Below are 16620 nucleotides of genomic sequence, written 5' to 3'. Positions count from 1 at the left end.
ATCCTCTTTACAGAAAAACGTAAGGAAATCCTAGTTGAGGATTGAGATAAGCTAATTAATCAGCTTCTCTAAAGGAAATTCAACTGATTTTAGAATATTAATGGCTCCCCCAACTCTGCAGGATTTTTCCAGTAAGTCAAGTCCTGGGGCAGAAATGGTTACTAACGCCTCAATTTTATTTTCCTATTTGCATGCTGTTGCTGTTCAGTCGTTAAGTTGTATCTGACTCTCTGCGACCTCATGGACTGCAGCACACCAGGCCTCCCTGTTCCATACTATCTGTCAGAGTGCACATACAGAGTGAAAATTTTATTTTTGTTCCCCTGTGGATTTTTTTATTATTGTTATTTACTCTTTCTCTTTGATCACACCCATAACAGCAGACTCAGATCCACCCAGCAAGTCACAAGGCAACAATAAAACCAGCAGAGATGAATGAACAGGGACGTAGGTAGCAGGCTGTCCTGGGCAGGACTGGCTACAGAATTTGCAGAGTCTAGTGAAAAATGAAATGCGGGGTTCGTTATTCAAAAATCATTAAGAATTTCTGGGCCTTCCCCAATGGTCCAGCGGTTAAGACTCCAAGCTTCCACTGCAGGGGGCACGGATTCAAACCCTGGTCAGGAACTAAGATTCCACATGCTGCCTGGTTAGGACTCCAAGCTTCCACTGCAGGGAGCACGGATTCAATCCCTGGTCAGGGAACTAAGATTCCACATGCTGCCTGCTGCAGCCAAAAAAAAAAAAAATCATTAAGAATTTCAAAAGAATGGCAGCAGAGCACAAAGCCAAATTCAGTACCTTTCTGAGTGTGGGGCCCCGTGCAAATAACTGCACAGGTCACAGGCCCACAAAGCTGGGCCAGGAAGACACTTACCAGGCTCCCCGTGATTCAAGAAAAGAGCGAGAAAGCAAACACCAGGAAGTAAATAACATGAGCAGTGTAAGCTTTACAGACCAACTCCAATTTCCAATAAATCAAATGTGTGGAAATGAAATAAATGCTGCTTGGAGATACTGCTCTTTCAGAAGAGAGAGGACATGTTGAGATCTGCTCATTATATACTCCCACTGACTAGCAAAGTGTCTTAACATGGAATAGGTGCTTAACACAAAGGTTGAAATCAGAAATAATGCAAAAGGCAACTCACATTTTCATCAACTCATCTCCTTTGGGGAATCAATTCTGCTGGCCTTCAAGATGGCTGTTTGTGGCGCACAGCCATCCTCCTCTCTCATCTCATCATTCGTGACGTTGGCCACACAGTATAATGTTTGAGATTAAATCTCAGTATCAACAGCATCTTAAAATATCTGGCAGAAACAATTTCGTTCTCAATCATCAGACAGAGAGAGAACAAGTTCTCATTCACTGGCTGGAGCTGGCTCGGAGAAGGATTTGCCATTCTCAGCAAATTATATTATCCACAGGGAATTCATGCTGAATCTTAAGTCTGACTTGAAGGGAGTCCCTATTTCCCAGCCCACGGGTAAACTTTAAATAGCCATTAAAATGACATTTCAAAATAATAAAAGAACTCAGAGAACTGGAGGAACAAAATATATGGTGTTGTAAAAGGAAATGGAAACGTTACCATAATTAGAGCTTTTAAAAGAGACATTTTAAACACTGGTTGAACACTGACTTGTTTACAATAGCACTCGAGGCAGATGGCAAGAGACTAAGGAGGAAACCTTAGGTATTTACAAGAAAGGTAAGGTGAAGAAAGCTTTTGTAAGGTCACTGGAACCACTTCTTGAAGCCTAGTTAAAAAAAAAAAAAAAAATCAAAACACCAGTTTGACCTTCACAGGGATGTAAAACGTCTTAAGTGAATCTACCTTAAACATCAATAGAAATGTCAATAGCCCAAAACATGTAACTGGAAGTGGGGTACACTCCCCACCACCATCTAACACTGTAACAATGTTATACCTCCCTTGTCACTCACCATCGTAACAGAAAATGCACCCATGCTCTTTATGGCACCGAAAGAGTGCAGCTTTCACCGTGGCCATATATTTCCAGTTAGTGGAATGACACATTGCCCCATTAGTTCTTCCCAGACAAGGAATTACATTTAACATTGTGGAATGCTCCCTACTAGTCCATAAAGAGATTAAGACTTTTTTTCAAAATCTTTCTGGAAATAACTACCAGGCAGTTTTACCAAGAAGGCTAGTAGAGAAGGCGATGGCACCCCACTCCAGTACTCTTGCCTGGAAAATCCCATGGACGGAGGAGCCTTGTAGGCTGCAGTCCATGGGGTTGAGAAGAGTCAGACATGACTGAGCAACTTCACTTTCACTTTTCACTTTCATGCATTGGAGAAGGAAATGGCAACCCACTCCAGTGTTCTTGCCTGGAGAATCCCAGGGACGGGGGAGCCTGGTGGGCTGCCATCTATGGGGCTGCACAGAGTTGGACACAACTGAAGCGACTTAGCAGCAGCAGCATGTAGCCTCATTGTCCAGTACTTTATGGAAGTTGGGAGATGTACAGGAGAAGAGTGATAACAAGAGAAGAGCGACCCACAGAGGCTGAGAAGTGCAGAACACACAGAGGCAGCGCCCACTGGGTGGAGGGAGCCTGCCACAGGTCCCACAGACCTGGAGTTCCCACCGGATGTGCTGCAGTGTGCCGAGACCGCCCTTGGAGGGCAGAGCAACTGTGCTGGCCACAGCGGTGGCTCCACTGCTTTGTCTAAATGGCGCTCACCTCTAGCAGCACGGACCACCCCACCTCCACAGCGGGCTACAAATGTGTCCTGGAAAAGAAGGACAGGCTATCTGGCCTTCTTAGGACAATTAGAAGCCCCTGGCTGCTTGCTGCTTAGTTGCTCAGTTGTCTCCAACTCTTTGCGACCCTTTGGATTTTGGCCTGTCAGGATCCTCTGTCCATGAGATTTTTCAGGCAAAAATACTGGAGAGGGTTGCTATTTTCCTCCTCCGAGGCATCTTTCCAACACAGGGATAGAATCCACATCTCCCATGTCTCCTGCATTGCAGGCAGATTCTTTACCCACTGAACCATCCGGGAAGCCCAGAAGGCCCTTGGCAATATGCAAATAGGCCGTTCAACAGGGATAATGCGAAGACAAACATGTTCTGATAACGGAAAAATGCCCCAGAATTGAAAATTTTAGAAATCATGCATGCAGTGAAGGAACTTCAACCTCGAAGCCAATTCACTCTTCAAAAATTACTTCTTCTCTTACAAAGTGTTCTCTTTAGTATTGAAAAAACTAAAGAGGGACTTCCTCACTGGAGGAAGACTTGGAAAAACCCCAGTCCTAAACGAAAAGCAGTGATCTTGGCCAGCAGCTTTCTGGTTTCCCCTGGCTATTATTAAGGATCCTTCTGTTTGACTAAGAATTTCTCCACCTCTCACAAACCATCTTTCTTCATTCTGTGTCCAGAAAAATCTGAACACCATGTGTTTATAATGAGCCTGTTGCTATGCACATCATTAAAACACATTACAAAAATTTTTCCTTTGAGTCAGGAGGAGGGCAGAACGGGGGAAGATAAACTCCTAACCAGAGTCCCGTTGCCGAACAGAAAAGCTGGCAAAAAGGCAGAAGAGAAGCCAAGCAAAATGGAAAAAATTATGGTGGTCCATCCCTGAGTCATTTTAACCAAAGGGGGAAAAACGAACATTTTTAAAGCCCCAAGGTAATGTATCTTACAGCTTGGAGAGAATTCTCTCCCTAATCTCTTTCCTTTTCATGGTTTCATGACTCATCCTCCATCTGTCTGTTAGTGTGTCCTCTTCACCAGCTTTTTCACACTTCTTTAAGAATATTAAGAGTTTTTTTCCCCCCTTTTATGTGTACTTCTATGTGTATTCTCCCTCTCATAACTTTGGTCTTCTATTCAATCACCACCTAAATGTTGGTTCTGAACTGTCTGTTTCATCCCTGACTCCACCATAGTTATCTTGGCATTTTTCCCTCACTTATGAAGAGGCTTGTTTTTGAAAAGTCATATCTGGGAGATGAGAGGAAACACAGTACATCAAAATTAAAGGGGAAAAAAAAACAGGGGCTTCTCTGGTGGTCCCGGGGTTAAGAATCCGCCTGCTGATGCAGGGGACACAGGTTCAATCCCTGGTTTGGGAAGATACCACATGCCAGTAAGGAAGGGCTAGGAGCAAGTAAGCCTGTGCACCACAGCTGCTGAGCCTGTGCTCTAGAGCCCGGGAGCCACAGCTACTGAAGCCCACACGCCCTAGAGCCCATGGTCCCAAGAGAGGCCACCACAATGAGAAGCCCGCACACTGCAAATAGAGAGTAGCCCCTGCTCGCCACAACCAGGGAAAAAGCCCCAACAGAGACCCAGCACAGCATCAAATAAATAAGCAAAATTATTATTTTTTAAATTTAAAAACAGTGTCTCAATTTTCTAATTTAAAAAACACTGATCATCTTAATAAAGTCAATCACCTTCTTAAACAGCATGCAATCAACATCCTTTTCTGATTTTTGGTGTATTGTTCCAAATACTGTATTAACCTGCAAGTTTTCAAGGATAGAACTGTCTGAAGATCAGAAATGAAACACACAGAATGAAATATACATTAAATATATCTTCATCTCTGTGTGTTTTTATATAGATTCACACACACACACACAGAGACAGTATTAATTCTAACTTCCTTGTTCTTATTCAGAGAAGAAGCGGCTAATGTTATAGAACCTGTTTCACTCTCAAATAGAGGCAGCCAAATCACTGCAAACATGTGTTGCGTGAAAACAAGTGTGGTGGGCTCCAGACAAAGGCTTATTTTTCAAGCACAGATGGTTGAATGGTTGCCTCCTCCAAAGGGTTGTCTGCAATGAAAGGCAGATCTCTAGTTCTAATCTATGCAAACATCTTACTGTGCAAGGCATCACAAAGACTAACTGTTCTGTGTCGAAGCTGCAGATCCCAGGTGCTCTCAGAAGCCCAAGTCCGTCTGCACCTGAGCCATCTGGTCACTCAGGAAACAGGGACTGCCTGGGAAGCCGGTCACTAGCCAGCTCCTGTGAGCGCTGCTGGGCCTTCGGTGAAACAGCGCTCTGGGATCCCACCCCACTACGGCTTCTCCTTGGCCGCTCTGCCTGGAAGACAGTTTCAATATTCAGTGGAGCCCCCAGATGCTTCTAAAACCTCCCAAGAAGGTTCACATTCCCTAGGGCTCCTAATGATTGTTAGTACTACAGCTCTCTTCCACTTGAATTCAGCTAAATGTTCATCTCTAACATCAAACTCAGAAGTCCTGAACACTCCAAAATGTTCTTCTGTCTGAATGAGGCCTCCTTTACACTCTGGTCTATATGTCCAAAACTAAGGGTGGGTCTCAGTGAGCCAAATCTGGATCATGGTTGGTGGCCCTCAACCTTCCCAAGTATATACATTCCTTTTTTCTCTTCTTTTTCTTTTTTTGGTCACACTGTGTGGCTTATGGAATTGTGGTTCCCCAACCAGGGCTGGAACCCAGGGCCCCCACAGTGAGAGCGCTGAGTCTGACCACTGAACCCTGATGGAATTCCCTGCTTCTTTTCTTTATCCCTTTATCAATGTTCCTTTATTTACTTACAACACTTTTCTCTCTTGTTTCTCCATCTCTCCAGCATAAGTCTTTGACCTGCTCTGACACCCCTTGGCACATTTCAGTTTTCGGGCCCTTTGAGACCACAAAAATTCCTGCAATGCTGGTGCAGGGGGATCAGGGGTGGGAGGGGGAGGAGTACCAAAAAACTCCTCTTGCAAACCCAGCTCCTAATTACAAATATCCTTTCCCACAGAGAGAAGGTTATACCTGAAATTTACATAGGTTAGTTCCAGAGTTTACATCTAAAAAAAATGTCCTTCAAAGTTCTGAATTATTTTCAGTTAGTTTTTCTGCTCAGAGAGTCTGCTTCAAACTCCTCTGTTGAAAAACACTTCTTTCCTTCCTTATCAAACCTCTTACATGAACCAACCTAACCAAGCAAAAAGAAAGTCAAAAGTTCCTACTCTATACCTCAGGTTTTGAGATTTAAACATGCTTTGTTTCAGCTTTTATAGGCAAATATTGACAATCAAATAATGCAGCATTGTTTACTTATCTAGAAAATCTGAAACTGTAAAGAGTTTTATAGGTTAACTAATTGATTCCCAAGTCTGAATGAACATCAGAACTACCTGAGGAATATTGCTTATTTTAAACAACACATCCTTGTGACCCCCAGCCTGAGACATTCAAGTTCAGACTTCTGGTGCAGTCCTAGAATCCATATTTCGAATAAATGCTTTGGGTTAATTGTGATCCAGCAAGCCCTGGTCTGAGAATCACTGATGATTCCAACATCCTATTCAATATGGCAGTCTCCTCTTCAAGACACCACACAGGCTATTCACCCTGAACTACAGCAATCCCAGAGACCAAGGAGCCTGCTCTATTGTAAGTCTGCTTGTTCCACTTTTATATGGCTTTAATTATTAGAAACTCTGTTCTTATGTCAAGCCAAATAACCAAAGTCTTTCAACTCCTTGAACTTCATCGTTACTAACCCTAATTTTGTTCTTCAGAGCTGACACAGAATTCCCTCCCCATGAGAGTTCAAAGGCAGCTACTGCACCCTTGCAAGTCTTCATCTTTCTAAGCTTAAACGATCTTTTGTTTTTTTAACTTCATAAAGCATAATTTCTGTGTCCCTCACCACTTCAACTGCTCTTCCTAAATAAACCTTACAGAATAAATCTGTCTAGAGGAACACCACTTCATTTTTTTTTTTCTTACAGGCTGAACTTTTCTCAGTATGCATTAATTCATAGTCCATGTTTCACCCTTGGCCTTCATGGTCTTGCACTTAAAGGTCCAAGAGCTATGAATCAACAAGTATTTATTAACCTAATGCTGTGTTCCTAACACTGTATAAAGAACTCAAGAAGGATTCAAAAGCTGGAGGAAATCATCTTGATCTGATTTGACTTGAGGAGATTTGAGGAGATAATTTCTTAGACAGAAAGGACTTAAATGAAATCACTCAAAAAAGCAGCACATGATGGTGTATAATTAAGTGCTTCAAATGAATGACACCTGAAAGACTGATGTAGGTTTCCTGGGTCAGTCAGCTCTCTCACAGCCTCTGTTTTATAGAAACACCACCTATGTAACAATAGTTTGGATTAAAAAAAGAAGAGGATGGACACTATCACCTTAAAATGTTAATAAAAATTTCAACTGCATCCTTATTTCAGAAATTTAAAATCTAAGAAATGACACATATAATAATCAAGTAGCATACTGTTCCTTTTATCCCAGATGTCACTTGCATTGCTTCCCAAGCACTCTGAATGCCATGATCAGAGTAAAAGGCTTATAAGTAGAGAGTTTATGCAATTCCCTTCATTACTCGAAATAACCATTTGATAAGGAAACACCCCCCACCACCTGCATATTTTAACGAACATCAGTTGAAACATACTCATTTCATTCACAGAGCTGCAGACTCATCAGATCATTCAAGACTTAGATGCAAATCCCTCATTTTACAGATGGGGGAGAAATACCATTTCAAAGACGGCATAGGGTTTCTCCCAGGAAAAGCAGCCAATGAGCAGGAGGGTGGGGCCAATCCCCAGGTCTCTCTGCTTGCTGGCTTCCTATTTCTTTGTATTAAACCTACCAAACCAAAACTCTTACCCTGTCTGAGCTTTACTCAACTCTACTCCCATCTTCAGTGACCTTCTCAATCCTCAAATCCAAAGTCGGATGATGCATTTTGTTTGGGGACATTTTGAGGGAACGAGTGGACCAAACAGCATTAGGTGGTTAATTAATTTTTTTAAATTAAATTCTAGCATATTTATTTTACTTACAGTCTCCAATTAATATTTCTATGCTTCTAGACACAAAATTCTACCTGTCTCAGGATCACTGCTACCTCACAAGCAGAAGAGGGAACCGCTGGCATGAGCTACATGGATTCAAACAAAAATTCTAAAGCTGCAAAGGGGTAAACAATCCCCAACTACCTCCCCTCTCCTCCACTACACACACACACACACACACACACACACACACACACACACACCCCTCCCCCCCCAAATCAACCAGCTCATCCACTTCGTCTGAAGCCTCAGTTACTCCACACCCTTCTTGGAACATGGAGAAAAGCACCTACCTTGTGGCTTCTTGCTGAAGCCATGACACATTTGGCACATAGAACATGACTCCAAAGAAAAGCAGAGGCTCATTAGCGAATTTGTCCAGATGTTTCTTCAGAGGTTTCTCCAGCTCCACCCATCGTGCTTGCTGGCTCTTGCTGAGAAACCAAAGGCCAAAGTAGTGTGTCTAGGTAAAAAGACAAGAGAGCGTCAGTTCGGGCCTCCTAAGGGGCATCCTGAGACCACTCCAGCGTCTAACCTCACCTCTGGTCCCCCAGCCCGGACACAAGGATCCAGCTTTTACTTTGGAACTTTTGAAAAAAAACCAGAGGCACACAGTACTTACTGTAAACCACCCCGAGTGTCCAGATGGCAGTATTCCTACCCATGGCTGCTCTTTGTACACGTGGGCACGGATGCACCTGTGTTAGGTAAGGGCAGTGGGTGATACCGACTGGAGACCATGCGGACTTATTCTAAGATCTCGAGGCTGACTTCCCTGTGCTTTCGGAATGCTTCGTGATCTCACGTGGAGCTCGCTGGCAGCGGCACACACAGCTCCTGCACCTGCTGCAAAGTAACTTACTGCTCAACTCCGAAGGTGGAACCTTCTGCCAACGTCAAGCGTCCGCAGTGCAGAATGTTTTCATAGGGTACCTGATTTGAACCGAAAATGGATTCACCCTGTTTGAGCTTTAATGAAGTACCTTAAAAAACATTGGCCTCGACCACTTCATTATACATAACTGCAGCGAGTCTCTCCCCCATATTAAGCATGGAGAGTGGAAGGAGTTGCTCTTCACAGCTGCCCACAGGAGCCCCCGGTGGCTGTTCTTGGCAGATCAGTGCGGGGGGATTTGATAGATGAAAGTGAGATTTTTCACCCTTGGACTTGAAGCCTCAACTGGTTGAGTTTTGAACAATGTGGTAAATGATTAAAACAGGTACTTTTATGCATCCAATCCTGTCTTTATATTAATTCATGCTAGGATTTCAGGATTAGCACAGCAGTCACCCCCCCAAAAAAAAACTGATCACTGCTTTTGAAGCATTCTTTTATATTTCAATTATAGCCTAGAATGGTTTACAGCACACCTGGAAATCTGCCTTCAAAGGCATGATTTCATTACAATGTTTAATTTCCAAAGGCATTTTTGTGCCCAAGTTCCCACTACAGCTGGCTGCACCCTCAACGATACAGTACATCAATCCTGTCACCACGCCACCAAAATGTGTAATCAAGTCTTGACTCTGAGTTTACTAGAAAACCAGACATATCCTTCCCTATATAAAATTGCAGATCTAAATATTCTAAAGGATATTTTTAAATGTGTGAGCTTTCAGATGGGACCGTTTCCTCCACGATGTTTCACAGGGCAAGTCAACACCAGAAATCTATGCATTTCTCGAGCAACAAAATGCCAACAAACAGAACCAAGGCTATGTTTCTATTTAAAACTTAGGCCAACTTGCTTGAGTGGATTCTGACCCTATTGTTCATTTCCAGCTCCAGCGAGTCCATTAGTTGTTCCAATGTGACTGATGATATAGAAGAAATGAAATGTGGCTGAATGGAAAGAAAATAGGCTTTGACGTCAGTTCATCTCTCAGCTTCTACACTCACTGTCTCTGTAACTGTATGAGTGATGGAGCCTCCCAGAGTCTCGGAGCTTTTTCCTCTGCGAAATGGGGATGGTGATTACCCCCATCAGCCACAGGCTGTTCGGGGCATAAATGAGATAAAGACCGTCCACCACGTGCGTGGCCCACCTTACATAACTACTTCACAAATGGTGCTTTCTGTTGCAGCTGTGTATCACCATGATCATCACCCTAACTAACCAAAAAAAAAAAGCAGACAAGCCTCAAGCATCTTCGTCATCAGCCGCTATTGGCATCCGTGTCAACCACAGAATCAGAAAACAGAAGTTATCTGGAAATAAAGGAGAAGAGGCAGGCAAAAGCAGAAGCTGGAAGGTCTACGAGTAACATAAAAATCTAAAAGGTATAAGAAAAACATCACAAAGCAGTGTCTCCCCAAAGAGTTTCTTTAAGAGTTTCATTAAAGGTGTTTATGGGACACTGGAATATCACTCTGAAGCTTTCCGAGGGGATCTATCACGTGGGCTTAGGCTAGCCTGAAAATGAGGCAATCCGGGGATTTAATTTAATAAACCATCTGAAAAAGATCCAATGCAGTTCTGCATTGCACCGAATTCCTTCATGGAGCACAGTGCCGTATAAGGGTATTCCACAGTATTCTGGATGACTAGGAGTGAGTCTGTATATGATAAATGAGGTAATATATGTAAGCAGTGATGGGCTATGTGATAATTATTTTACTTGGAAAAGAGCCCTTTTGTAAGCCTGGGTGGAGAAAGTGAGGGCAAACTTTGCAACTGCTTTGCAGGCCAGCCATGATTTATCACCTTTCACTAAAAGCAGTCTTGACATTTGGAGGTATGATTTTATGGTCCCTACTTCACTCAAACTGTAACATTCACTCAAATTAGTAGCACTTAAACTATAAAGGGTCCACAATAACTGCATAAACATTCTATAATTGATTTTGAAAAAAAAAAAAAGGTAAGTTTTACTTCTCCTGTGCTTTAAAGACCAGTATTTTAAGTTTCCTTTTCTCCTTCCCACCCAATCATTAAACGAGACCCGATCTCTGCTCTTCAAAATAAAAAAGAAAGAAAGAAAAAACACCCTGAGAAAGTATTCCATGGAGTACACATATACTCCCAGATATACAAGTGTGCGCATGTGCACACACAGAAAAGGAACGTGATGAGGTATAAGAGAATCATGGTGTGGAAATAGTCTTGAGCTATAATTAATAATACAGAATTCCAAATAACAAGGCAAACCACTTTTAATGTCAAAACCTAATCCATGGCATAAGATACTTTTGTTGCTGCGGTACAGCCTTTTCCACAAGACACAGGGTATTTCCGGGTGACTCACATGCATTTATCCAAAGAAACCATTATTTAACTATTCAAGAAATGGGGTTACAGTGCAGAAGAGGCAGATAACCTGGAGGACACAGTTTCTACCTGCTATGGCCAGAACGACCTAGTTTAGAAGTGCTGAATTCAGTTATCCACCCCATCTGACACTGTTTCGTAAAGCTCTGCTCCAAGTAACTTCTCCATTCCCACCTCACCCCTCCCTATTCTTCCTCTGCCATATGCCTGCTCTGGAGAGCTCAACAGAGGAGAAAGACCCTGTCTCCAAGTTCTTATTACCCTGCTCTATTCAAGTTCACAAGGCCGCACGTTTACTCAGCCATGTCTCACAGTGCGCCACAAGAAACAGAACCGGAACCTAACCTCTCACTCAGACTAACACGTGCGCCAGGTAACTTCCTGTGTATCATCCAAGGGGCCACTAATCCCATCCAGCCCAGCTGAGGCCACACCAGGCCTGTGCATCAGCCACCTGCCAATTTCAACTCCAGCTGAATTCTGAAAGCTGAGCTCTTCTGCTAAACAGTGCCACGCGGTTGAAGAAAACGTGGTGGATTCCAAACAGAAACCCCCTCCTCCACGACCGAAAGGATTCTACCGCACTGCCCAAGTAAAATGTCTGAGACACTTGCTTGGTTTATCTCCAAAGCACCAAACATAAGCCAGGTCCATCTAAGCCTCACAATACCTCTGTGTGAGCTCTAAATCTCATTTTATTTCTCTAGTTTTCTTTAGAGAAAAACAGCTCTGGTGCCGTGAATTCTGCAATGCGTTCACTGCAGATAAGAAAAAGAACACAGAAGAACCAGTTCCCAGGGAGAGGAACCACATCTCTGAATCAACTGCTAAAAATGCACGACTAAAATAACAATGGAAGAACAGTCACCCTAAACTGTCATTTTCATATGAGTAGCTTCCTGGTTTATTTGGTTTGGAGTTTTGCATTTTAACAGGAAAGCATAAGTGTATGTGAGCCCACAAAAATAGGTTTCTTCAGTGGCAGATTGGCCTGTAAATCCTCCAGCGTGAAAGTTAGATCCTCTTGTGGGATCATCAAAAGACTATAGTGAAGAAGGCCTTTAAAAACAATTTGAGATGTTTCTGATTTGCTGTCCATTTATCTGTAAAAATGGTATTATCCCCCACAGTAGCTATTAATGAGGGTAAGGTTTTATTTTTATTTTTTTTAGGGTTTTGTTTTTCTAGTTTTGTGACCAACAGCACAGCTTAAATGCGAACTGTTTATAAGGGTTACAGACACAGTTTTGGCAATTACTAGGGACCAGGGATTAAATCCAGTGATCTTATCTCAAGCATTCTGAAGAGGTAATCATCCAGAAGCAAAAGTTTAAAATACCTTGCATTAGGTTGTAAGGGTTTCTCTGTAGGAGCATATAGTTCAGTTGTAAATTAAGAAGCAGAAAGGTTGAGATGCCTCCACATAAAATATAGAGGAATTACATACAAGCATTCAAACCTTCACTGAGGTATGGAAAATACTTCAAAAGATGACTAGACACAGACTCTGAAATAGCAGTTCACGCAATTAAATTCCAATGGCTTTGGAAAATAAACCACCATACATCAGTTGGATAACTGCAAAAAACAACTTATGCACAATCAACCTCTACTATGGGTAGTCTGGGATTTCTATAACTGACACGTCTATAATTAACAACTGTACCATCTTCATTTTCCTAGGCAATCTCTTCATAAAAGTACAGGAAAAGAAACTGCAGAGTAACACAGACCCAAGAAGCAAATCTAGCCAAGAAAAACCCCTCCTTCAGAGGCTATACCACTCACTCGAATGCACAAAAAGATGAAGACCAGGGGATTACCTCACCTACAATCTGTCTATCAAGAAAACAGACACGGTGCCAATTTACCTTACAGAATTGACATTAAGCTGATAAGATTTCACATTATAATCTTTACAAAGAGGAAACACAGTACAAAATTCAGAAATCTCCCCAGCAGCCTACTCTTCAATCGTTTCTTAATCATGGTTGATTATTTTAGTCCCCTGCAAATACAAACACATCTAGATGCGTTTAAGCTGGCTATAAAACACAGCAAATTCTGCTATTATCTCACGGGGCCAGGGAATGAGGTGTTCGAGGACTCCCATTATCACAGATAAATTTCCAATTCCCAAAAGATTAACATAAAATCAAGCCATAGCAATGTCTTTAGTGTAGGCTAGCTTTACTTTGATAAAAGGAAATGCATGTTAAGATGCTGTACCTTTATAAACTCTAGCCATTATGAAAATAGCAAAATGTGAGCCGCTTCTACCATAACTTCTAGCTTTGGATAAATCAGCTTTCAGTAAAGATGAAAATACAAATTTGTAAAAGAAAAGGGGGATAACTTAAAGGATAATCACCAACGCTATGAAACGGTTATGGATTTTTTAGGCTCCTTTAAAACCAGGACTCTTATTCCAGCCTTAGAAGAGACCCAAGAGTTATCAAATTCATCCTTCCACAAAGTGCTGGATTTCCTAGTAAAAAAGTTTTCTGTCTTGAATAGAATATGGCCAGGAAGAATAGTCTCAAGTACTTTTATTATTTATCTCTCTTTAATTTATTATATTTTAATTAAAGTGAAAGTGAAGTCGCTCAGTCATGTCTGACTCTGCGACCCTGTGGACTGTAGCCCTACCAGGCTCCTCCATTCATGGGATTCTCCAGGCAAGAATACTGGAGTGGGTTGCCATTTCCTTCTCCAGGGGATCTTCCCGACCCAGGGATCGAGCCCACATCTCCCACATTACAGGCAAACGCTTTACCCTCTGAGCCACAAGGGAAAAAGTATAGTCAATTCTCTACTATATGCAAAAATAGACAGCCAGTGGGAACCTGCTGTCTAGCACAGCTTTGGGCTCTGTGACAACCTAGATGGGTGGGATGGGGGTGGGGGTAGGAGAGAGGTCTAAGAGGGAGGGGATATATCTATACAAAGCAGATACACTTCATTGTACAGCAGAAACTAACACAAATTTATAAAGCAATTACATTCTAACAAAAATAACTCAGGAAAAAAAATGTAGAGTCAAGATTATTCCTAAAGGAAGTAATTCCAGCATATTTTTATATTTTATTGTAATTATTTATATTCCTTATTACTATTAAAGTGGCCTCCTTGCTTTTCTTAGAGCAGCAGTATTTAGCAGAAATATAATGTGAGCCATATACTTAATTTAAAATTTTCTAGTAGCTACTCTAAAAAGTACAAAGAAGTAAAATTCAAATTTCAATAAATTTTATTTAAAATGGTCATTCTAAGTATTATGCTTTTAATATGCAACTTCTTCCCTGGGTCTTTCCTGGGTCGGGAAGATCCCCTGAAGGAGGAAATGGCAACCCACTCCAGTATCCTGGACTGGAAAATCTTACGGACAGAGGAGCCAGGTGGGCTGCAGTACATGGGGTCACAACGAGTTGGGCACGAATGAGTGACTAACACTGACTTACTTACTTATGTAATTAATATAAAAATGATGAATGAGATTATTTTAACTTTTTGTCATACTAGATATTCAAAAGTTGCTGTATATTTTATACTTACTGCACATGTGAGTTTAAGCTAGCCACACTTCAAGCGCTCGATAGTCACATGTAGCCAATGGCCATCCTACTGGACAGCACAATCTGAAATTAGTAACTGTTCAAGGAACTGAAAGATTTTGGCTCAGTGGTAGATCATAGTTTCTTTGACTGCTGCTGCTGCTGCTGCTAAGTCACTTCAGTTGTGTCCGACTCTGTGCGACCCCATAGACGGCAGCCCACCAGGCTCCCCCATCCCTGGGATTCTCCAGGCAAGAACATTGGAGTGGATTGCCACGTCCTCCTCCAATGTATGAAAGTGAAAATGAAAGTGAAGTCGCTCAGTCGTTTCCGACTCTTATCAACCCCATGGACTGCAGCCCACCAGGCTCCTCCGTCCATGGGATTTTCCAGGCAAGAGTACTGGAGTGGGGTGCCACTGAGCCACCTAAAAATGCAACAAGGAGACTTAGGAAAGGGTGAGAGTCCAATCTCTGGAGGGGCCTGGGTAATATCTTTTTTATTAACTTTTTATTTTATACTGGACAATACTTGATTAACAATGCTATGTTAGTTTCAGGTGTACAGTAAAGTGATTCAGTTATCCATATGCAGCTATCTATCCTCTTCTGATTCTTTTCCCATTTAGGTTGTTGCATAATACTGAGCAGAGTTCCCCGGGCCACAGAGCAGGTCCTTGATGGTTACCCATTTTATAGCAGTGTGCACATGTCCATCCCAAACTCCCTAACTCCCCTCCTCCCACCATCCCCATCTGGCAGCCGTAAGTTCCTTCTCTAAGTCTGTGAGTCTGTGTCTGTTTCTGTTAATAAGTCCACTTGTATCATTTCTTTTCAGAGTCCACATCTAAGCAATATCATACGATATTTCTCTTTGTCTGATCTGAGTGGTTTGTCTTGCCAAGGAGACCACTGTATTGAGTGGTTCCTGTGTGCCCAACACTGTGATACAGTGGCAATTTTGCAAAAACTAACTCACTTAATCCTCTCAACAGCTCATGGAGGCTGCTACCCTTACCATCTGCATTCACAGATGAGAAAACAAAAGCACAGGGTACTACCCAAGATCACAGAGCAAGTCAGTGACAGAGCCAGGATTCAAACTCGGACAGTTTGGTTCAAGTTCACATTCCTAGCCACTAAACTCTGCTGTTCTCCATGTTTTTATTTTTCAAATATGAGAGTTAATCATAAGGCAGCATTGTTTTTAGCTATTTTTCTCCCAATCTAGGGCAGTTATTTTTCAAGCCATGTGGGGGGTGGGAAAGGCACAAGGAGACGGGACTCCAGAAAATCCTATCGATCCCCTCAGCAAACAGAGCAGCTCCATCTTATCTATTGCAGTTCCACACAAGATTTTATTTGGGGGTAAGGGAAAGGGTAAACTCATTGATTCAAATATATTGTAGCTGTATTATCAGAATTCTAAATTTTCTGAGCCTCCTGTATCTCTCAAGTCTCCTCCTTAATAAAAGTTCCCAGTCAGAAACTCATACCTTTTTTTCTGAACTCATTCAAAAGAATTAAATTTTTTTTTCTTAAAGGGTTCATTTTATTTCCTCTTACCAGGTTCTTGTTATGTCTAATTGGCATCTCTGTGAGAAGGGAAAGGCAACCCACTCCAGTATTCGCCTGGAGAAGCCCACGGACAGAGAAGCCTGGCGGGCTATCGTCCATGGAGTCACAAAGAGTCGGACACGACTGAGTGGCTCACACTTGTGCTCACTTACTTCCTCCCGCCACCCCAGTCCCCATCATTTTCCTACCACTTGGTTCTTTCTTACAAGGCAAGGCGCCTGTGCCATGCTTCAGCTTGGAATCTTTTGATGGCTTTCTATTTCAAGGCAGTGTTTTATTCCCTAAAGGAGTCAAAGAGTATTTATTAGAAGGCTTAAATAACTGTGCAACACCGAGCTCAACACATATTTTTTTTTTAACT

General features: G+C 42.2%; 1 protein-coding gene across 2 annotated transcripts in view; it reads right to left on the bottom strand.

Moving 5' to 3' along the window:
* Window positions 1-16620, bottom strand: part of PTPN14 (protein tyrosine phosphatase non-receptor type 14) — a 196204-nt gene that overhangs the window by 103752 nt on the left and 75832 nt on the right. For both annotated transcript variants that reach the window (XM_061383514.1, XM_061383515.1), the window contains exon 3: window positions 8153-8322. In XM_061383514.1, coding sequence (XP_061239498.1) covers window positions 8153-8322 — 170 coding nt within the window. The remainder of the gene's footprint in view (window positions 1-8152; window positions 8323-16620) is intronic.

The sequence above is a fragment of the Bos javanicus genome, chromosome 16 (genome assembly GCF_032452875.1).
Source record: "Bos javanicus breed banteng chromosome 16, ARS-OSU_banteng_1.0, whole genome shotgun sequence".
Classification (NCBI taxonomy): Eukaryota; Metazoa; Chordata; class Mammalia; order Artiodactyla; family Bovidae; genus Bos; species Bos javanicus.
The sequence above is the reverse complement of the archived record's forward strand: the minus strand, read 5'-3'. Positions and strand labels throughout refer to the sequence as shown.